Source organism: Prunus dulcis, chromosome 4 (assembly GCF_902201215.1).
Source record: "Prunus dulcis chromosome 4, ALMONDv2, whole genome shotgun sequence".
Taxonomy (NCBI): domain Eukaryota; kingdom Viridiplantae; phylum Streptophyta; class Magnoliopsida; order Rosales; family Rosaceae; genus Prunus; species Prunus dulcis.
In genome coordinates this window covers 16,988,693-17,011,832 of record NC_047653.1, presented here as the reverse complement: position 1 = coordinate 17,011,832, position 23,140 = coordinate 16,988,693, and the positions used below count along the sequence as shown (strand labels likewise).

Sequence of the window (23,140 nt, the reverse complement as noted above, 5' to 3'; positions counted from 1 at the left end):
TTGAAACTCTCTCCAATATGCTTCTTCTCTCTTCTTTATATATTTCATCTTTTATTAATTTTTTGTGGAAATTAGGTAATGAATTTTTCCTTTTTGACTTTTTTATAAAAAACTTCTTCTCTCTTCTTTATATATTTCATCTTTTATTAATCTTTTGTGGAAATTAGGTTATGAATTTTTCCTTTTTGACATTTTTTTTAATTGAATGTTTTGGTATGTGATATAGTGATTCGACGTTGTGGGAATCTGTAGCAAATAAAGTGATTAGTGGAATTATTTCTTTGTCCATGTTTCACTTTTTGTTTTTTGTTTTCCACTTTTTCACTCTATTGAGAACTAGAAACAAAGTTAACAATTGAAAAGAATAATATTTTATAATGGGTTATATGAAGAAAAAAAATTCTTGGCAAAAACAATTGAAAAACAAATCTTGTCCTATGGATCTTACCCAAAAAAAAACATTCATGTCATTTGAATTTCAACTTCCACATAAATTAGTAAATAATTTTTTTTTTTTTAAATAGTCTAATATGATGTTATCCGGAATAGCACCACAATATAACTTAATCAGATTATTTATCCGAAACAGCACCAAACGCCTTATAATATTATGGATAAACAATCAATACTCTCCGGAACAAATTAATACTATCCGACATAAATTAATCAGTACAATCCAATGTACCAAACGAGCCCTTAGAGATGCTCTAAAGTGCCTTTATGGTGATTTACTTGTGTACTAAAACATAGCTAACAAGATGAAAAGAAAGGTTAAACACAACACATCGTCCTTCAGCTTTTCCAAGATGCTACACGGTCGCGGTTCAGAGTTCCTATAAAACCCCAAGCTCTTAATGTCTATCTAGGTGATCAAATGGAGGTACTTAATATTGTAGCCTATCAAAATTTGATATTGTTTCATTATTTCTTCTTGAACCTTTTCTTTTTTTTTTTTGGCAGATACTGAGTAATGTAATATTCAAGAGCCCACTGCAGAGTCACTACAAATGCCAAAAAGATAATGTGTAATGGAATATTCAACCAATTATATCTAGCCCAAGCACTTAAAACCTACTAATCGAATCTAACAATGTAAAAAGTAAAATGGTGAAGTGATAAGCCCTTGTGTTGTTCTTGGTACACCACTGAGAAAATAAATGTGGCACCAGATAAGGGTAGATTCAACAAGCATACAACAAATGGTGATCATGAATTGAAGACAGCACCTGTAATGCTACATCAAAATTTGGGGGTACATTATCTAATTTCTGCTCTAAAATAGACCTCCTATGTATACCAAATTTCACCCAAAAGGTCTCCCTGAAATGACCAAAGATTATTTCCATGCAAAAGAATTAAAGGGAAAGATCAATAGTGTGCCTCAGCAGAGAAGTGAAACAGCATCTGAGTGTAATCAGAAACAGTGCCGGATTTTAAGTCGGCAGATTTTCACGGCCAACCCCCTTTACCACAAGCCGATGAACTTCCACCAAATCCCTCCAACTCCTAGCCAAATAATAATATTGACGACGGAGACAAGGAATCCATAGCCCCACCACTTGCCAAGCGGAACATAGTTAGCGCCGTAGAAAACAGGTGCCGACCCAATACCATAGTGGGTAAGGCCACCCATGAGGTTGGAGAGGAATGCAAGCACCATCGCTCCAAAGTATGGTGGAGTACCAAGAGCACTAGCAACAGACAAGAATGCTGTAAACATTGCACCAATATGAGCAGCCCCGCTGGCAAAGAAGTAGTGGGAGTAGAAATAGAGAAGAACCAGAATGCCAAAAGACAGCTGCCATGAAAGACCCAATCCGCCAACAAACTGTAAAAAGAGCAGAATAGTTGTTAGTGACGCTGACAACCAAAAGTAAAACACTGCACTTAACAACATAAGGCAGAAGATTCATTAAGGTCCTGAAATACATACAAATGATAACTATGAAAGGACCATAAATTAAGTGAGGATGAACCCACTTTTATGCGAGTAAGGTCAGAGTGTACTAAAAGTTTTTCACCACAGAAACAAAGAAAAAAAAATGTAATGCTCATCTAAACTGCCAACCTACATTTACAAGCATGCACATCTAGGTGACCAGTAAGAGAAAAAGAAGACAAACCTTAACGACAGTTTGACTAAACCAGGAGATAAGACCGTATTTGTTGAGATACCCAGCCATTGCAATGAGTGCAGCAAACCAAGTAAGTGTGTCCCAAGCAACTGATTCAGCTAAGCACTCCTTCCATGTAATAACACCAGTAACAAGGAGAACAGATAATCCAAGAATGGCAGCAGTAACAGCATCTACATTCAAAACTCCTCCAAAAATCCAAAGCCCAACCTGATATATCACAGAGAAAAAGGAGGTAAACTATGAGCATATATATTTTCAAGTGACAATATAGATGCATCCACAGAAACAGCATCAGACATTTGTGTACAAGTGTCAGTAAAGGGAAATAGTTTTACAGCATCAACTGAGTTATTACAATAGTATTTTCAAGCTTAGGCTGCTACAACAATCAGCATGGGGTAGGAGAATTAAAAGTGTAGTTATGACCCCTATCCATCCAGTTGCAAATGTCATATGGTAAATGCTAAACTCTGAAAACATACACCATGAAAATTTAATGGCAGGTGTTAACATCTACCAGTGCAGGCAATTTCAATATTTTCCTATAAACACTTCAGTCCATTGAGCAAATCATATATTATTCATAATCTCTTTTGCATTTTTGGATCCTTCACATTTCCTATCCTATGCTGGTTTTAAACTTTACAGTACAGGAAATCTCAATAATCTTTTAAGAAATACTTCATTGCATTCAGTAAGTAATATGAAGCTTGTAACTATACTTCGTCACTTTTTACTCGCCTATACGACCACTAGAGGAGGAGCAAGATGAAAAGGGGAGAATTAGTTGGTTAGTTAGAAACACGGTTGCTTAGAAAGGTGACTTTATCCTTCAATCATAAGTATTAACCTTTCCAATAGGAGCACCTATCTTGACACGAGCTTTAACAGTGTCCTAAACTGAAGAGGGATGTTGCCTAAGAAGGAAGCTGCAAGGAACAGCCTACAAGAGTTCCCACCCAACACCCTGAGTTGGTAGATAATTCGAGAAACTTAAAACCTACAACCCCATAAAATACAATTCTCCAAACAAACCCTATCAGGAAACACATTCACAATCCTTAATAATGCATGAGAAACGTCAGTTACTGCAGAATATCATCAACAAAGATAAACGATGATGAAGGAAACCTTGCCAGTAAAATTATCATACAACATAACATTTGGTTACTTCAGGACCAATTGACTCAATGCTACCTCACAACAAAAACTGAAAGTAGACGAGTCAAATTTTCATGTGCTGAATGAATATATCATGTCAAATGGGACTACCACCAAGAGAAGAGCCATTTCTAGTTTATTAGCAATAAATTGTAATGCTTGTATATAGCATCATAGAGAACAGGATTTTGATGCAAGAAATGGAAAAGGAACAATTACCGACAGCATTTGACATGATGGACAAATTAAATTTTCTGAGGAACATGCAAATTCAAAAACGGAAGGCAATAAACAGAGACTTAGAACATTCAGTTTAAATTTGCGAAAGAGGATGAATGGCACTGATAACTAATTAAATTCTTGCAATTATTCAAACCATAAACTGATTACAGCTTCTTTTAAAAATAACAGGGTGTGGCTCTTCAACAAGCTCCACTTATTAATTTATATTTTACAAACAGAAAAGCTTAAGTCAAGACACACAATTTTTTACAAGAAGAAACCAAAAAATGGTCGCCCTTCCATTTTTGCAGATCACTGAAGCTCTATGTAAAACACGACAACAAACAAGTGTTGTACACACTTCAACGCCTCAAATACTCATTGGAAATAATCAAAAAACTAAGTTCACTAATCATTGTCAAATTTAGCTTATCAAGAAACTTCTAAGCAAGACCAAATTAAAAAACCCAGAAACTTCTAACTACATTTGACTAATTATTGCATTAGCAACTAAAAAGAAATGCGTACCGTAAGAAGCAGAGTGCCAGCCATTATAATCTCTTTGTTGGACATGGGGCCCATCTTCTCCAGCCTCTCCCTGGCAAGCTTGGGCGCGTCGGGGCTGCTCTTCACCTCCGGGGGGTAAATCACATACAACAACAGCGGCACCACAATCAACGACACCAAACCAGGCACAATTGCAGCTTTAGCCCAATCCGTCCACCCAATCGTCTGCTTAATCGTGTTGAAAGTCAAGTTGGCGCTCAACGGGTTAGCAGCCATGGCCGTCAAGAACATGGCCGACGAAATCACCGAAGTCTGGAAACACGTCAGCATCAACCACGACCCCAACTTTCCCTCTGTCCCGTCCCCGACATTGCTACCGCACGCGACGCAGAGCGACTTCACCAACGGCAAGAAAATTCCTCCGGCTCGGGCCGAGACGGATGGGATCGCCGGAGCCAACAGGGCTTCACTGAAGACCAGACTGTACCCTAACCCCAGAGAGGAACTACCGAAGAGAGAGACGAACTGGTACGCGATTCGATTTCCGAGGCCGGTCTTGATGAAGCCCCGGGCGAAGAAGAAGGCGAGGGCGATGAGCCAGGGGATTGGATCTCCGAAGGCGGAGAAGGCCGCCGCGAAAGTCAGCGTCTTAGTAAGGACGGAGGCGCCGAGGCCGAGCAAGGCGACGGCTCCGAGAGGCAAGGGCTGGGTGATGATGCCGACGATGGTGGCGAGGAAAATCGCTAGAAGCTGCCACGCATTCTTGGTGACGCCGGCAGGAGTGGGCACGAACCAGAGGATTACGCCCGTCGCAATGGACGCGAGCAAAGGCTTCATGGCAGCGCCTTGCCATGGTTCCTTGGCCGCCGGAGTGATCGAAGAGCCGCCGGTTGTCGCAGCGGCCTTGACGGACAGGCCACGGCGGGGGGGAGAAAAGTCGCGGGTTAAATTTGCGAGTTTGGGGGAGGAAATGAGGGTTTTGTTGAAACCGAGACCGAGAGCGGCGGTTTTAAGGGAGTTTCGGCGGGTTTGGGAGACTGAAAACGGTTTTAGAAGTAGCGCTTTTGGGAAGGAAGCGTGGGATCTGAGAGAGGGGAGGGTGGGGGAGAGAGTGGTGATGAGGGCGAGCGACGCCATTTTCGGGAAGGGGCTGGGATCTGCTGCGGCGAGAGCTCAGAGAAGAAGAAGCATGTGTCGAAAATGGAGGCGTTTGAGGAGGGAAGGGTATTTATGTAAAAGTAGAGGAGTAATGTGGGCCGTTGGATTTAAATCCGACGGAGTGGATTGGTGGAATATAACGCTTTTTTTTCAAAACGGCGCTTTTGAAATGTCGTCTGGAGTGGCTGGTAGTTGATGGTTTGAAAATCGAAATCTCCGTTTAAAGTCTCAACATCCTCGACAGTGGCTGCTGCCTACTGAGTACTGTCGCTAACTTGGGCCGGGGAAGGGGGTCCACGTGGAAGGATCTGAGTGGACTGGGGGCGTAGCTTTTTCTTGTTGATGACGTGGGGATGGGGTAGGAGAGGAGAGGGACGAGTGGAAAGTGATTGGGTCCACGTGGTGCGTTGGGATTGGCGGTGGAATATTTGTCCGCTCGTGGAAAAGGCAAAGGTTCTGGTTGAGAAGCAGATGGCGCCAAGGGAAAGTGGATTGTTGGACTTGGAGGCGTGTAGGGAAGCGGCAGAGGAGATCTGCCTGCGCCCAGGACCAGGGGTTTGAGGCGTGTGAAAAGACGGAAATGCCACTGAGCAACAGGCACCACATAAGTGCACGTGGGCTAAAACGCAGCCTGGATCCTGCTGTCCCACAGTGTCTCTGCGTAAGCGCGACGGCACTCGAGCGAATCTCCAAAACTACATATATATTGTTTAAAAATTGCAAACGGAAAACCAAATGTCGCTTTGGCCGAGTGGTTAAGGCGTGTGCCTGCTAAGTACATGGGGTTTCCCCGCGAGAGTTCGAATCTCTCAGGCGACGTATGCTTTTTCTTTTTTTCTTTTTTTCAGGTATTTCCAAAGTGTGGCATCCAGCCAATTAGCAACGAGTAGTCTCAGTTTTCTTTAATTACTTTAGTAACACAATAAATAAAAATTTTCCCTAACCAGTAAATAAATTGTTAATGTTTTATGTTATTTCATTGTTTTAAGGTTTCAATTATTTAGCCAATGGGGTTTGAGTGTGTGAGAGAAACCTCTCACTCGTTGTAATTTAGACTATCGCTTATACTAAAAAAATAAGTTTAATTTTACTTTCAAAGTTATATATAACTTCATTTCTACCGTTAGTAATATAAAGAAACACTAAAATCGTTGAAATTGGAGAACAAAAAAACCCAAAAGTGGACAGTTGTCCACTGCCTTAGTTTGATTAGTTTCTGAAATACAATTATGCCAATTAGTATAGATTTCAAAGGAAAAAACCAAGAGGTGGGTACTTTTGCCTGATTCTGCTATGGATAAATCTTATGCTTTAATTCGTCATCTTCAGCAATGGAACAGTAATACCTTGGGGCATTTACGAAAGAGGAAGGCTTGGATTTTATCTAGGCTTGCTGGGATTCAAAAGGCTTTATGCAATGGTCCTAATCCTTTTTTGAGTCGGTTAGAGTTATCCCTTATTGATGAGTTTAATTGCTTGCTTGAGCAGGAAGCTCTTTTTTGGCAGCAAAAGTCCCGGATTCAATGGTTGCAAGAGGGTGATAGGAACACCAAATTTTTTTCACATGACCACTGTTATTCGCAGGCGGAGAAATAAGATTGAAAGGCTTAGGAATATGGAAGGGGTTTTGGTGGAGGATGCTGCTCAAATGAAAGGTTTGGCAGTAACCTACTTCGCTAACCTTTTTTCTCAATCCAGTTGTTTGCCTACTGATATTACCATCCCTAATTTGTTTCCTAGAGTTAATTCTTTGGATTTGCATGGTTTATTGAGGCCTGTTACTGCTGAGGAAATCAAAGCTAGCTTATTTAATATTGGTAGTTTAAAAGCTCCAGGAGTTGATGGGTTTCCAGCTAGTTTCTATCAATTTAATTGGGATATATGTGCCCCTGATATTGTGGATATGGTTCTGAAAGTGTTTCAGGATTGTCTTATTCCTAAAGATTTGAATTACACGTTGATTACTTTGGTCCCTAAGGTGGAAAATCCTTCTTCCATGCTTCAGTTTAGGCCTATCAGCTTGTGTTGTACTTTGTACAAAATTATTTCCAAAATTATTGTTAGTAGATTGAGACCCCTCATGAACCAATGGATCAGTCCAAATCATGTTAGTTTTGTGTCTGGGAGGCACATAACTGACAATATTTTAATTGCTCAAGAGATGATGTATAAGTTCAAGGTTCTAAAGGTAAGAAAGGTTTCTTTGCATGGAAGATCGATCTTTCTAAAGCTTATGATCGTTTAAGTTGGAAGTTTATTGAGTCTGTTCTAGAGGGATTGGAGTTGCCTGCTCATTATATCAAGCTGATTATGTCTTGTGTTAATTCTGTGAGATATCAAGTTTGTGTTAATGGGGAGCTTACCGAAGCCTTTTTGCCTAGTAATGGTATTCGGCAAGGAGATCCTCTCTCCCCTTACTTGTTTGTGTTATGCAGTGAGAAATTGTCCCACATCATTTTTGACTCTGTGAATAGAAAGTTTTGGAAGCCTGTGAAGACCTCCCAATCAGGGCCTGCTGTCTCTCATTTATTTTTTGCTGATGATTTGGTGCTGTTTTCTGAAGCTAGTATTAAACAAGCTAGAGTTATGAAGAGCTGTCTTGATCTATTTTGTCAAGCTTCCGGTCAATCGGTTAATTTTGATAAATTAGCTATCTTTTGCTCTCCCAAGACTAATAGGGAGTTAGCTAGAGAAATAAGTGGTATTTGTGGCTCTCCTCTGACTGATAATTTGGGAAGGTATTTGGGAATGCCCATGTTACACTCTAGAGTTACGAAAGGTACTTTTATGGGTATTGTGGAAAAGATGCATAAGAGATTGGCTTCATGGAAGAGTAAATTGCTCTCTTTTGCTGGTCGAACCACTTTGATTCAAGTTGTCATGTCTGCTATGCCTGTGTATGCAATGCAGACTGCTAAGTTGCCTATGAGTACTTGTGAGGAGTTGGACAAGCTTAATAGGAATTTCTTTTGGGGTGGAACTGATGCAAAGCACAAGGTTCATCTCTGTCAGTGGGATTTGGTCTGCAGGCCTAAGAATAAGGGTGGTCTAGGCCTCAAGGTTTCTGCCAATCTAAATCAAGCTCTGCTTGCTAAGATTGGTTGGAGAATTCATAACAATGATCAGGGTTTATGGGTCAAGATGTTTGAAGATAAGTATTTAAAAGGCCAGTCCATTCTTAATCCTTCCCTTCTATGTAAGAAGGATGGCTCTTCTACTTGGAAAGGTATTATGTATGATGCCCAGCTTCTTAGACAAGGCATGAGTTGGAGGCTTGGTCGGGGTGATAAGGCTTTGTTTTGGAAGGATCACTGGCTCCATGAGGGTCCTTTGTTGCACCATGAAGGTGTGCTAAATGCTGTTGAGCAGGATTGTACAGTGGATAGCTTTTTTAAAAACAGATGGTGGGATATTAATAAATTGAGAGGTGTAGTGACTGAAGAAATTGTACAAAAGATTATTAATTTTCCTATTGGAGCTAGGAGTAATTTGCAAGATACCCAGATATGGAGTGCTACCTCGGATGGGATGTTTTCAGTTAAATCTGCCTATGGTCTTTTATTCAGGAATTATGGGAGGTCTGATCTTGGTTTGGACATCCTTTGGAAACTTAGGATTCCTCTTAAGCTAAAAATTTTCTTTTCGCTAGCTTTGTTAGGGAGAATTTTGACAAATGAACAACGTGTAAGAAGGCAGTTAACTAGTGACCCAGCTTGCAGTTTTTGTGATGGGTTTTCGGAGTCTATTGTGCATCTCTTGAGAGATTGTCCTAGAGCTAAAGACGTTTGGAGGGTTGTTGGCTTGCCAAGAAAAGTTTCTGCCCTTTCTCATGCTGATGTTAAGCCTTGGCTTGTAGGTAATCTTGGTGCTAAGGCTTTTTGGGGGGCAGACATCCCGTGGCACACTGTGTTTGTTTTTACTTGCTGGTTTATCTGGAAGTGGAGGAACCATATGATTTTTGCTGAGCACAAGGAGTTGCCTAATTGTCCTCAGAAGATTATTCAATTTGCTGTGAATGATTGGCTTCATTCAATCAATTGTGTTAAGGCCAATTCTACTAAAATACAGGTGGAGCTTGCTTGGGTGCATCCTGGGATTAGAGCTTTTAAATTAAATGTGGATGGTACTTGTAAGCCTTGGTCTGGGGCTATTGGTGCTGGGGGTGTTATCCGTGATTCCGTGGGAGATTGGGTTGGTGGTTTCTCTGTGAATTTGGGGACTAGTCATATTTTGGAAGCTGAGCTATGGGGGCTGTTTTTTGGTTTGTAGCTTGTTGTAGCTCGTGGGATCTCTAATCTTGTGATTGATATGGCTTCAGCTCTTGTTGTGCATCTCATGAAGAGTCCTGATACTTTTGGAGGCCATCCTCTTGCTGGTATGTTAGCTAGTTGCTGGGATTTTATAAAGGTGCTCCGTGATTGTGATCTTCAGCATGTTTATCGTGAGCAGAACTGCTTGGCAGACTATCTGGCTAATGGTAGCTATAATTTGGACTTAAGCATGTGTTGGTTTGACTCAGTGCCTCTTTGGGCTGAAGCAGCTTTGGTAAATGATAGGATTGGAGTCTCTAGATCCCGTTTTGTTCCTGTTGTGTAGGTTCGGTTTGGGGTTTTTTTCCCCCCCTGTGTCATAAAAGAAAGAAGGAAAAAATCAATAACTCGCGAGCTGTCCATTTTGATTTTAATTTTGGTGGCGAACTTACCTTGTTGCCCTCATTCGAAGTTGAGTTTTGTTGCTTTCTTCATTACATAGCTCCGTTTTACTCTTCGTTCGAATTTGTGTTGCTGCTACAGTTTCTTTGTCTGATTTTAATTGATTTTGATCTATTGATTTGATTGATTATGATCTCTATTTGTTTCAAGGCTTGCATTGACGGTTTTCTGATGGTGAAGGCATATGTTGTTCCTTGACAATACTTTCATCATGAACAAGTACAAGTAAGGGTGGACATCGAGATTGAAAAATTAGAACATCGAGGCGAACTAGATGGAAAAAACTGAAGAAAAAAAATTAGTTGACTAAAAAAGTCAACAAACAAACACCGAATCAGACCGATTCCAACCGATTTTGGTTTCAATTTCACACCTTACCAAACCAAACCAGACCGATTGTGTTTTTATTTTTTATTTTTTTTACAAAATTATTTAAATCCAATGCTACATTTTTAATCTCATAACTAATATTTCCCTAAGCCCAAGTTCAAAACATCTCTCTTTTCTAGGCACAATATCTCTCTTTGTATGAAATTAGATCATTTGTTAATTTTCAAGCCCAAAAAGCTAAAATTTTAATTGGAATTTATATAAAAATAATAATAATAATTTGGTCCAAAATAGAAATAATTGAAAACCAAACCAGACCAATCCATTTTCTAATTTTTTTTTTTAAAACTAAAATTGGACCAGTTAAAAAGTATACAAAATTACTTAAATACCCATTCCTAGACATAAAACTATAAATAAACCTTATACTATTTACTGTATATAAACACACCCAAAATAAACCAAAAAATCGACAGCTGTCGATTTTTTCAATTCAACAGTTATATTGGATTACGGTTTTGCCCTTTTGCAAATTTGAAAATTAGCCGACTTAATTTTTTTTAAAATCTTTTATTTAATAACAATTATGTTGTAGATTGAAGAGGAATAGGAAGAAGAAGAGCATCAACCATGGCGATGAGCAGCTTGTGCGGCTCCAGTCTCATCTTCTTTCTCCAATCCTTTCGATGCTCTGGGCAACGCTCTTATCTGTTCTTCTTCCAAGACTTAGGTTCGTTATCTTCCTAGTTGCTTCTTTCACTTTCAATTTCTCTTCTCCATTTCAAATTTTCAATCCTCAATGGCGTCATTTTCTCAAGCTTTCGTTTGATTCACGAGCAGGACGCTCACAGCTTCTGAGCCGTAATTTTATCCAGACGCTCATGGCCACATGCTGCACCAGATCTGAGAGAAGGCTCACAAGGATGAGCTTAAGAAGAACAAAGAGACCATTTCAAGGTCAGCCGAATCATATTGATATGATCCGGTTTGATTATCGCCAAAATTAAAAGCTCGTTGAGCAATTTCTTTGCGATTTTGTGATTAATTTGAATATGTCTACGGTTCTTTCCCTTAGTTTGGCATTTCGTTTACAAACTGCGATAAATAAATTGAAAAAAAAAATCTGAAAATTACTTGCTTGTTTATTTGTGTGAGTTCTAATATGATTTGTAATACTGGTACTGTGTTTCTAGTTCTTAGCAGAATGGTTGAGCATCTACATAAACATTTATTGTTCGTATGATGTACATGCTAAGCTACTGTTAGTTAGCAATTTTTGTTTCAGTCTTACTACTGCTTTTGCTATTACGGAAAAAAAAAAAAATTGTTGTTTACTTGTTAAAATTCATTTTTCATCGGGTTGAGACCTATAAGTTATCTAGCCTAGTTTTTTTTGCTATATATATATAAATTTTTTTTTTAATGTGAAAATATATTGTATTATGCCTTTCAAGATAATGAACTATTAACAATCCAGATCAAAATTTGAAATCCAGATCTTGTCTTGTTTGTTGGAGAGGCACTTGTTGGAAATGATGTCGTTGATCAGCTTTCAAAATTTGATCAGGTTTGAGCTCCATATTTATGGTTTTTTCTAGTATTGCCCAATTAGGGTTTGAATCTGGTGTTTTCCATATTGAGTTTTGCTTATTAAATTGATCAAAATCTTTACTGCAATGTGCAGCTTCTGGATGAAATGATTGACAATGGCTTCCCTCTCACTACAGAGCCTAATATTATGAGAGAGATGATTGCTCCACCAAATATAGTTAACAAGATGTTGAGTGTTATGACAGGCAACAGTTCCAACATGAGTGACACACTTCCAGGTGCAACATCATCTTGCATTCCATGGAGAACAACAGACCTGAAATATGCTAACAATGAAGTTTATGTTGATCTTGTTGAAGAAATGGATGCAATTGTAAATAGGTCAATCTTTTTTTATTTTAATGCTTTGATAAGATATCTCCATCCTTTTCTTTTTGGTATGGATTAAAGATTCCATGTATTAATGACTATGCTTCCTATTCCTAATTGGTGACTCTGTACAATATAGAAACAGATAGATAAGGAGCTTGGGATATTCTATTAATTTTTCAAACTATATGAATCACATGCCTCTTCAAGTGAATGCATAATTTTGTTCACCCTTTTGCTTCTGCAATCTTTTTGAATAACTTGGATGAGAATAGTAATGCCTTATCTGAAGTTTGAAGAGGAGAATAATCTACTTCTTTAATTTATAATTTTATAAGACATGTAATCATTTATGGATGGTGATGATTATTGAATGAAGATCTGCAGACTTGGTAGTTATAATTGAATGCCTTGTATGATTATAATTAATATCTCAAGGTTTTGTACTTAAAGTTGTGTGTGTGCTGCTTAGGGATGGGGTCCTGGTGAAATGCGAGATATATGGTGAAGTGGAAGTGAACTCCTATCTCTCAGGTGTTCCTGATTTGACTCTTTCATTTGCAAACCCTTCTATTCTTGATGATGTAAGATTCCATCCATGTGTTCGATTTTGCCCTTGGGAATCCCAACAAATTCTATCATTTGTGCCTCCTGACGAACAGTTTAAACTGATAAGCTACAGGTGTGTGGTGTTAAAGGGACACTAGGTTATTAAAATTTACTCTTTTTTATTTAAGTTAAGGGTAATATAGTTAATTATTAAATATACCCTGCCTTCAAATTGGACCATTACATTTGATAGTTGTTGATCTTGTTGAATACTGAAGAAATTTCTTTTCCTCGACTCTTTTGTAATGCAGATAGTCATAGATTCTTGTTGTGCAACATTTGCAGAAGTTCAGAAAATGGGAAAGGATTTCTGGGCAGAGTTTGAGTTGTACGCTGTTGATCTTTTGGTTGGCATAGCTGCTGACATTGCTTTGGTTGGCATGTTGGCACCCTCTCCTCGAATTGGAAAGCCATTAGTATCACGAGAATTATTTGGAAGTTAACAACTACATCATTTCATTTGCATAATAGGTAGGAAAAAAGTGTCCAACTCCATACCATTCCCTTGAAATTTATAATATGCAGAATGTGATTTTTACTAGGAAGATGGTTCTATGACATAGTATTAACAGTATACTACTATGACGTAGTATTAACAGTGTTTTTTTTTTTTTTTTTTGGTAGAGGTATCTTGTTATTACTAGTATTCTTCGCTGCTGGGGTTGGCAAGACAATGCTTATCAGTGATGCTAAGAAAGTTTATGCCTTTTGAAAGGACTCAAGATGGTTCTATGACATAGTAATAACAAGATAGTTCTATGACATAGTATAAACAACGTACTTCTATGAAATGGTATTAACAATGTTTTTCTATGGAATGGTATTAACAATGTACTTCTATGACATGGTATTAACAATGTACTTCTATGACATGGTATTAACATTGTACTTTTATGGAATGGTATTAACAATATACTTCTATGGAATGGTATTAACAGTGTACTTCTATGACATGGTACTAACATTGTACTTTTATGACATGGTATTAACAATATACTTCGGGCTTGCTAGGTTTGTTTTGGATTTTTTTTTTAGTTTTTTGATGTTGGGCTTGTTTTAAGTTAAGTAATGGCAGGGATGTAATTTATAATAACTTCAACACTCATTTCATATGTAATAAATGGTTTTTGGGTATGTTTCTAAATTGAATTTCATGTAGGTTTTTTTTTTTTATAATTCCAGCTCCTATTTTGGGTGTGTTACTAATGCTCCCTAAAAAGTACAGGTTCGAATTTGAGATGGAAACAGGACCAAACCGAACCGCCCCCACCCCTAAGTACAAGGGTACTCTTCTAGGAGCTATTGCCAAAAATAGAAATAAAGGTATGCAATTCTTACATTCATTCTTTGTAATCTATAGAATATGGGTGGCATTAATACATTATTTCTGCTCATTCTTATTAATGTTAATAAACTATTGTTGGGGCTTTTTTATTTTGGTAGCTCTAGATGGACTGGGCTGCTACCAAGAGCAAGTGGATAATGTTGCCTCTCTACCTGAGTTCAAGAATTAGACCTAAAACACTTTGAAAAAGAATGGATCTTAGGGAGTGCTTTGTTTGGACTCCTCATTAGCTCCTTGAGTTGGAAATGGAAATGAGATTCAGTGCTTGAGACAAAATTGGAAAAAGGCTTGGCATGAGTTATGGGAGCTAAAGACTCACAAGTTTAGCAAATGAGAATGTTTGTTCTTTGCTTGCTGTTGGCTATGGTTAAGTATAGGATGAGGAGTTTTAAGAGATTTTGATGATGAATGAAGGTTTCGCTATGGTGATGGAAGATAACTTGAGTTGTGGCTTACGACAACTAGGATTTTCTTTAACTGAGTTTTGAACTGAAGCTGTGGCATGACGATTCACATATTTGAGAAGAGAAAGAAAGTAGGAGTTTGGGCAGTGGATATGGCATTTATGGATGATTGAGCCTAGGTGCATGGCTCTCTAAAATGAGTTTGAAGCTTGAGGCTCCAATTATGGTGTTTAAGGGTTTCATATAGCGAGGTCATGGAAAGAAAAGCTTGAGACTTTTAAGGCTATGTAACGAGAGAGATTTATGAGTTCTAGAGGTGGGAGGATGAAAGAGTAGCTTGGGATTATGCTTGAGGTGAGGCTTATGCCAAGGAAGGAGTCGATGGTTGCTAGCTGCATACAGCAACCAAAAGGAGAGTGATGGCTGCTGGGATGCTTTGTAGCAGCCAAGGGAAGATCCTTTGCTTGGGTCATCACTACTACAAAAAAGCAAAAAGACGACGGTAAATCACCGTCGTGTATTCGGTTTTTCAATGGTCGTGGAATCCACCGTCATCTTTTCCCCCATAAACCACGACGCTAAATCACCGTCGTTGTTAAAATATACAACGTCATCAACAAATACAAAACGACGTCTTTGTACTGCAAAAAGATCTAAAAAAGCAGTCGAGGATGAGAATAGACGACCAACTCTCTAAAAAAACCGTCGTTAAAAAGGAAAAATATGACACATATTAACAGAACAAGGCCGCAAGATAGACATACAACGACGACAAATTAAAATAAGACGCCGTTAAATATCATTTTCACGACAATAAAAAATATGACGTCTTTAAATACATTAGAAGACGACGTTATTGATTCCTACTACGTCGCCTATATAAAAACAGCGTCGTAAAATAAATTTTCCACTTCGATTTTTCTATAAAAGATGACGTGGAAATAGTTGTCAGTGTCATTATTTACGACGTATGTATTTATAGAGTAGACGTTGAACAACGAAACAACGTCGGTTACAAATATATGAGAGTCGTATTACAAAATTTATACGTCCTATTTTCAGAAACAAACAACGACGATAAATATTAGACGTTGTTAAATAAAACAACGTCGAAAACAAATAAAAACAGACGTGTTTAGTCTGCTAAAATTTTAAAAAATAGTCGAGGATGAGAATAGACGACCAACTCAAACAAATCCCCGTCGTTAAAAGGGGAAAATATGACACATATTAAAAGAACAAGGCCGCAAGATAGACATACAACGACGACAACTAAAACACAACGCCGTTAAATATAATTTTCACGACAAGAAAAAATATGACGTCTTTAAAGACATGAGAAGACGACGTTATTGAAATATACAACGTCGGTGTCATTTATATAGTCGACGTTGTATTTATATGTTCATTACTCACGTCGCACTTATTAATGTAGACGACGTTGAACTTCTAAACAACGTCGGTTCCAAATAAATGAGAGCCGTATTACAGAACATATAGACGGCGTTGATTATGATGAGAGCCGTATTACAAATAACGTCGTTTAATTGATATTAGACGGCGGTTATAATGAATTACCGTCGGAATTCATTTCGTTCCTCTTCGCTTATAAAAGAACTTGCGACGTGGAAAATGTATGATGACGTCGTATTTTTTAACGTTCAGATTATTTATCTCGTTTTTTAGACGTCGGTATTATGGGATTGGAGTCGTGTTATTTAGAATTACATGGCGGTTCTTAATCCTTCCCCGACGTGATATCCTGAATAATTGCTTCACAATAGCGTCGTGGTTTTTCATTGTTACGTTGATTTAAGACGTTGGTAAATATGCTGAATAACTGGTTCACAACAACGTCGTGTTTTATTTGAACAGACGTCGTTTTTTATGCAGAATATAATGATGTAATCTGGAACCAGTATTTTTTGCACTGATTGTTTTGTGGCCAAAACCTGTATAATGAAAGTGAAGAAATCACATTACAATATATTACAAAATTAATGTCATACACTGCCAATTACATAAGCATCATTCAATCCATATATCTTCACACCCACCTCGAATATTTTGACCACCTAACTCACCCACCAGTTCATCAAATGTGTCAACATTTGGCATCCCTCTAGTAAATGGCTCACACTCAATTATCACATCACCTAAGACTTCATCACCAATAACATCATTATATTCTCTATTAGGCATTGATAACACTACCGACCAACCACGATGCATCGGGTCGTCAACAAAAAATATTTGTTTGACTTGAGAAGCCAAAACAAATTGGTCATTCCTATGTCCAATTTTACTCAAATCTACAAGGGTAAATCCAAGTTCGTCCGACTACAAGACCAGAACTATCTATCCAATCACACCTAAAGACTGGGATTGTAAACTTTTGGTAGTCAAGGTCCCAAATTTCTTGAATGACACCATAGAAACCCATATTTGAGAGAATTGGGTTTTTATCCTTGGCACTAGCAACTTGCATGGTATGTGCAAGTAAATAAACTCCACTATTTTGAGTTGTCCGCACATCATCTTGTGCCTTGATATTGAATTTAATACCTTTAATAAGATAGTTCCTATATAATGGCACTGCCATGTTTGGACCAGCTGCTAGCCACCTTAAATTTTCTGATACGCCATGATTGTCTTCCTCAAGTTCACTTTGAACCTGCAAATTAATCAAATCTTAATTCAATCTAACATAGAAATAAGAAGAAAATTAAAAGAGAAATATGTTATTCAACAACATATACCTTGAAGCGTAGCCATTGAATGAAAGTGCTATTGTGCTTATCCTGCAGCCACTTTGTTCTCTTTCTAAATTTTGGATAAGCAGTCTTGATGTGGATCATATGTTGCCTACATGACACGAAAAATTCAAGCATTACGGTCCCAAATATATAAGATAAACATAAGAAATAATTTAAAATGGAAACTTAAAGAATAAAACTCATACGTACTCGATATAAGGTAGGACTTCCTCCGTATTCTCCAAGACATATAGATGTGCTTGATTCAACAGGTCCTGATCAACTACGCTCACTGTGCAACCTGATAATGGCTTTGAAACTCCCATCTTTTGGCTTGAAGGCACTCCAACTGTACTAACATCAGATAAATGCTGAGTACAAAACTCTACCGCTTCTTCAGCTATATACCGCTCAGCAATGCAACCTTCGGGACGAGTACGATTCTGAACATACCCCTTCAGCACTTTCATATATCTTTCAAACGGATACATCCACCTAAAATATACTGGCCCACATAGACGAACTTCTCTGACAAGATGTACTACTAGATGAACCATGATATCAAAGAATGAAGGGGGAAAGTACTTCTCAAGCAAACACAGAGTAACTACTACATCTTCTTCCAACTTATCTAGCTTGGAAACATCAACAGTCTTTGCACATATAGCATTGAAGAAGAAGCACAAACGAGTTATTGCATACCTTGCAGGCTTCTCCAAAACAGAACGAATTGCCACAGGGAGCAATTGTTGCATTAAGGTATGACAATCATGTGATTTAAGGCCAAGAAGTCTTGAATCTTGTAAAGATACAAGATTTTTAATATTTGAAGAATAACCTTCAGGGACCTTCATACCATAGAAAGAATTGCAAACCTCTCTCTTCTCTGCTCTTGACAAATTCCAAGGCCCAGGAGGCAAACGAGTACGTCTTTCTCCATACTGGGGTTGCAAATCAGTTTTGACCCCCATGTTCAATAAATCTAATCGAGCAGCAATCCCATCTTTATTTTTTTCCAGGGATCTCCAGCAATGTACCAATGATACTATCGCAAACATTCTTCTCAATGTGCATAACATCTAGGGCATGCCTCACAGGAAGGTATTTCCAATACTCGAGATCAAAGAATATTGATTTCTTCTTCCAACAAACTCTGTCACCATTTTCAACCATATGCAGCACTTCTTCTCCGTTAATGGCTCGGGAGGTATGCCATATTCAGGTTTCCCATTAAAAGCTGCACGTTGCCTCCTATATGGATGATTGATTGGTAACCATTTTCTATGCCCAATGTAACAAATTTTGTGGCCATTTTTCAACCTGTGACTAGGTGTATCATCGCCGCATATTGGACAAGCTTTATATCCTTTAACAACACAACCAGATAAGTTTCCATAGGCGGGAAATCATTAATTGTCCACATTAATGCAGCTCTGAGTGTAAAGTATTCTCCATTATGTGCATCATACACTCCTCTAATCCCAACCCACAAAGATTTTAAATCATCAATCAAAGGCTCCAAGTAGACGTCTATATCATTTCCGGGTTGTTTAGGACCGAAATCAATAAGGTTAACATCATGAACTTTCGTTTCATGCACAGCCATGGAGGGAGATTATATGTAACTAAGATAACCGGCCAACAACTATATCTGCTACTTAGAGAACTGTGGGGATTGAATCCATCAGATGAAAGAGCCAATCTCAAGTTTCTCGGCTCATTACCAAACTCAGGCCATTTATCATCAAGAAGTTTCAAAGACGGGGAATCCGCCGGATGAGACATCTGACCGTCAATTGATTTTCTAGCAGCATGCCAAGTCAAACTCTTAGCTGTCTCATGTGATTGAAACATCCTTTTAAACCTTGGAATTGGAGGAAAATACCACACCACCTTCACTGGCACACCCTCTTTCAAGATTGAATCTTTGCCTTCCTTCCACCTTGAGATACCACAAGTAGGACAATTAGTTGAATCCTCATACTCCTTCCTATACAAGATGCAATCATTGGGGCATGCGTGCATTTTCTCATAACTCAGCCCCAATGCACACAAAGTCTTTTTAGCCTCATACATAGAGGTTGGTATTGTATTTCCTTCCGGAAGCAAATCGCCTTGAAGTATCAATAATTCTGTAAAACAGACATCACTCATCCCATGTTTTGCCTTCAAATTATACAACTTCACTAATGCCGATAACTTCGTGTACTTTCTACAACCAGGGTACACTGGTTGATCTCCATCCCCAATCACATTGGCAAACTCATACGGATCGGAACCAAAATCACCAAAATCACCAAAATCACCAAAATCATTATCATCCATATCAATTTCTTCAGACACAAAACTGTACCTACTATGGCCATCATCTTCTTCAACATTTCTACTAGCATTAGTAGTTGCTTCCCAAGGTTCTCCGTGAAATGTCCAATTTTTATAGCTTTGGTCAATTCCATTAAAGTATACGTGATCCCTTATAATTCCAACCCCAAACAACTTCAAATTAACACATTTAACACATGGACAACGGATATGTGTTGTAGTTAGAAGATTTTCTACAGCAAAGTTCAAAAATGCTTCCACCCCAAATTCATATGCCTTCGATCTTCTATCCGAGTGCATCCATGACTTATCCATCTCCCACACTATAACCTATTATCTATAATAAAGTGAAAATACAGGCAATGACCATCACTATAGCAGATTATACAAAGATCTAATAGCAAGTAATACACAACAGAGATGACGGGTTTTAAACAAAAACAGACGTATTTGGCATATATAGACGACGGATTTTCAACAAACGTCGTCTATTATAAGTAATACAAACGACGGTTTATGAAAAAACCGTCGTGTATAAGTAATACAATGACGGTAGTTTAAAAAAACCGTCGTGTAATCGTCGTCGTATGCCTAAAAATTCGTCGTGTCTCAGCTTATTTTCAAGAACCCAAAACCCATTAAGAACACAACATATATATGAAACCAAGCAAGAAACCAACATATACATGAAACCAAGCATGAAAACAATAAATCCATTCCCAATTCAACATAACATAGGGTGATTAAAAGATCCGACAAAATTAAATCCATTTCCAATTCAACATAACAGATAATGTAATCCATGAACCCATTAAACAGAAAATCCATGAACCCATACCTATAAGCACATTATTAACAGATCGCAAAGCATATACCTAAAACCCTTTAACAAAACAACCTAATATCATTCAATGAATTTACAAGGGGAAGATAGGGTTTGTACTTACAGGTTGGACGAGCTCACAGATTCGACGGAGCCCGGAGAGTGCAACTTTTAATTAGAGCAGAAGTGAGAGAGCGAAATGTTATGTTGAGCGAAATCTGAAAATTTTAGGGTTCAGGGTTAGAAGTATAAGAATAAGAGCCAAATCTAAAAAATTTAGGCCGCGCGAAAATTTTTAGAGAGCGCGCTCTTTAAAACGTCGAAAGAAAAACCATGGCGAAAGTTCTACAAGAACCGACGTAAATTTAATATTCCACGACGGAAACACTGAACGTAAGGCCGTTTATTTTGAAGCTTCATTTTTCGGATTAATTTAAAATTTATTTTGAATATTTTTATATAAAGACGACTGAAAAACCACGTCGGGGTTAAGAAATTAAAGACGTTGTTGGAATAAAAAAAATCACAAAATATTGGAACGTGGGGGGAAGTTTGGAAAAAGGTGGGGGGAAGTTTGGAAAAAGGTGGGGGTCTCCAACCAATGAAAACGTTTAAGAGAGTTTAGTGGCTCCTATTTTTGGGGGAGTTGGTTATTCAATTTTTATTATAAATATTCTGCATTAAAGAGAATTAAAAAAAAAAGAGGAGAGAGAAGGACAGAAAAGAAGGAGAAGACGACAGAAGAAGAAAATTGTTGCAGAAGGAAAATTGCAGGAGCACAAATACAAGAGGAGACATTTTCACAGGTATATAGATCCTGTCAATTAATTCTTGTTGGGTGGCAACCCTAAAATCATTCTCTTGGATGATGAATCCATATTGGGTGGCAACCCTCAAATAAAACTCTTGGATGATAAATCCATAATGGGTGGCAACCCTTAAATCATGAACAACAAATCCATGAGAGGATTTCTGTTTAACAAAGCTCTGCCGAGCAAAAGAAAATCCTTTGAAATGGATACAAAATATTGGATACAAAATCCATCATAGGTGTGTAACCCTCAATCAAATACCCTAAATGGTATATCCATTTTTGGGCATAAAACTCATTCAGTGGGTTCTCAAGAGCACAAATCCAATTTGGGTACAAAACCCACAAACAAAATCACCGAGGGTTTAATCTCACAGCAAAACAAAAATAAACTGTGCTTGAAAAGGAAGACAACCATGTTGGCTGTGGCTCGGCCTGATGCTGCAGATAGCAGCAGCAAATAAAAAAGAAGAAGGAAGACTCCTGTCAAAAGAGAAAAGGGGAAAAAGCTTCAGGGGTACTGTTGGCCACAACAAACAAAACTTAAAACTAGTTGGGCTTGTGAAGGAAATTTAAAAAAAAAAGGGAGTGGCCACGTTTTTGTTGGCAGTTCCATATGGCAGCCTTTAAAAAAAAAAAGAAAAGGAAGGAAGGTGGCTGTACGCCACTTCGCTGGGTTAAAAGGAGCAGAGCTTGGGAAGGGCCATTGGGGCAGCCCATGCATGGAATGCACATCAAACAATCAAAATACAGATCATGATGGATGATAATAAAAAAAAAGAGGTTTGCTATAGTCATAAAAAAGGGGAGAAAAGTCAAAGCAGAAAAAAAGAAGAAGGTGGCGTCAGCCACCTTGTTGGAGTGGGAAGGAAAGAAAAACAAAGAAAAAAAAGACTTGGTGTTGCAGAGAAAGAGAAGAAGAAAAGTCAACAAGAAAAAAAGAAAGGAAAAGGGAGGCGTACCTTGTGGAGGTTTCTTTGTGAAAAAGTCTGACAGTGAGGCAGTAAATGGTTAATGGCTTCTGAGTTTGAGCCAGAGTCAGTCTGGCACTCTAAATAGAGCAGAAGTGTCTTGGCAGTAGCGTAACTCTCCTCCAAGTCAAAAATCAGAAGTCCTTTACAGTCTCTATCTCTGAAGTCCTAGTTCAATTGTGATTGGTTTTTTGATAAACCAAATGAGCACAAACCAACAGATAAAAAATATATATGTGCTAAAGGGCTCATAGTCAAATTACTAGGTTATATACCCTTTAATTCTTAAAGGCCCAATATATTTAGTGGGTGGCCAAATAATTACCCATTAAATTTATAGAGGCCTAGATTTCTGATTTCCTATCATATGGTTAATGGATTAATTCAACAATCCTCATAGCCATATTTGGGTCCAATTGCAAATCTTGTCAATTTTAGAAAAATAGTGGGTGAATCAAAATTGCTTATTGTTTTTCTTGGACATTGACAAAAAAATAAAAATGGTACAAAACCATCCAAATTTTTCACATGGGTCATCTACCCATGAAAATTCCAATGAGATTAAATTCAAAAATCTCAAACACAAATTCTCAATTAATGGGCCACACTTACCCATTAATTTCAAAATTTCCCCATAGGTCATCTACCTATGAAAATCCCCAAATTATCTCAAAGATACAAATTCTAAATTATTGGGCTACACTTACCCATTAATTTCTAAATTTCGAACTACGTTGGTTTGATCCCTTTAAAAGGGTACGTAGGCAATCTAGAGATTCAATCTAGATGCAACCATCCCAAACATATTTCCATATCGAATCCCTGGTTTATTCAACTAAATTCACTCAAACTCCTCAATCAATCCCATTCAAATTCTTCGTTTTGTGATGAGTCATTTATTCATCATGAATCTTTGAACTACGAGTGGCTTGATTCCCGCAAAGGATACGT

General features: G+C 38.0%; 2 protein-coding genes and 1 non-coding gene across 7 annotated transcripts; 2 read left to right on the top strand and 1 right to left on the bottom strand.

Annotated features, from left to right (window-relative positions):
- Nucleotides 1–1,026: 1,026 nt before the first annotated feature.
- LOC117623854 (dicarboxylate transporter 1, chloroplastic) lies at nt 1,027–5,418 on the bottom strand. The gene is made up of 3 exons (XM_034354858.1): nt 4,050–5,418; nt 2,124–2,345; nt 1,027–1,828 (listed from the first exon to the last, which is right to left on the bottom strand). The coding sequence occupies exons 1-3, from the start codon at nt 5,163–5,165 to the stop codon at nt 1,466–1,468; spliced, it is 1,701 nt and encodes a 566-aa protein (XP_034210749.1). The 5' UTR covers nt 5,166–5,418; the 3' UTR covers nt 1,027–1,465.
- A 505-nt stretch (nt 5,419–5,923) lies between these two features.
- Nucleotides 5,924–6,005, top strand: TRNAS-GCU. The gene has a single exon. It is a non-coding gene; the product is annotated as a tRNA-Ser (tRNA).
- Nucleotides 6,006–10,803: 4,798 nt separating this feature from the next.
- On the top strand, nt 10,804–13,473 carry LOC117626016 (AP-3 complex subunit mu-like). Of its 5 annotated transcripts, XM_034357638.1 has the most exons (6): nt 10,804–10,958; nt 11,069–11,185; nt 12,025–12,160; nt 12,621–12,830; nt 13,043–13,228; nt 13,382–13,473. In XM_034357638.1, the coding sequence occupies exons 1-5, from the start codon at nt 10,859–10,861 to the stop codon at nt 13,080–13,082; spliced, it is 603 nt and encodes a 200-aa protein (XP_034213529.1). In that variant the 5' UTR covers nt 10,804–10,858; the 3' UTR covers nt 13,083–13,228; nt 13,382–13,473. The 5 variants fall into 5 exon arrangements, 4 of the variants coding, with proteins under 4 accessions (XP_034213529.1, XP_034213525.1, XP_034213528.1 ...); XR_004585479.1 differs by having other exon boundaries at nt 10,804–11,185; nt 11,913–12,160; nt 13,009–13,228; XM_034357634.1 differs by having other exon boundaries at nt 10,804–11,185.
- Nucleotides 13,474–23,140: the final 9,667 nt, after the last annotated feature.

Excerpts from the sequence above, each read along its gene's own strand:
- LOC117626016 (XM_034357634.1), top strand. The coding sequence starts at position 10,915 with ATGCTCTGGGCAACGCTCTTATCTGTTCTTCTTCCAAGACTTAGGTTC. Across the intron at positions 11,186-12,024 it reads AACAAAGAGACCATTTCAAG|GCAACAGTTCCAACATGAGT; the intron begins GTCAGCCGAATC and ends GTGTTATGACAG. Across the intron at positions 12,831-13,042 it reads TTTAAACTGATAAGCTACAG|AAGTTCAGAAAATGGGAAAG; the intron begins GTGTGTGGTGTT and ends CAACATTTGCAG.
- LOC117623854 (XM_034354858.1), bottom strand. The coding sequence starts at position 5,165 with ATGGCGTCGCTCGCCCTCATCACCACTCTCTCCCCCACCCTCCCCTCT. Across the intron at positions 2,346-4,049 it reads CTGGCACTCTGCTTCTTACG|GTTGGGCTTTGGATTTTTGG; the intron begins GTACGCATTTCT and ends GTGATATATCAG. Across the intron at positions 1,829-2,123 it reads TTAGTCAAACTGTCGTTAAG|TTTGTTGGCGGATTGGGTCT; the intron begins GTTTGTCTTCTT and ends CTCTTTTTACAG.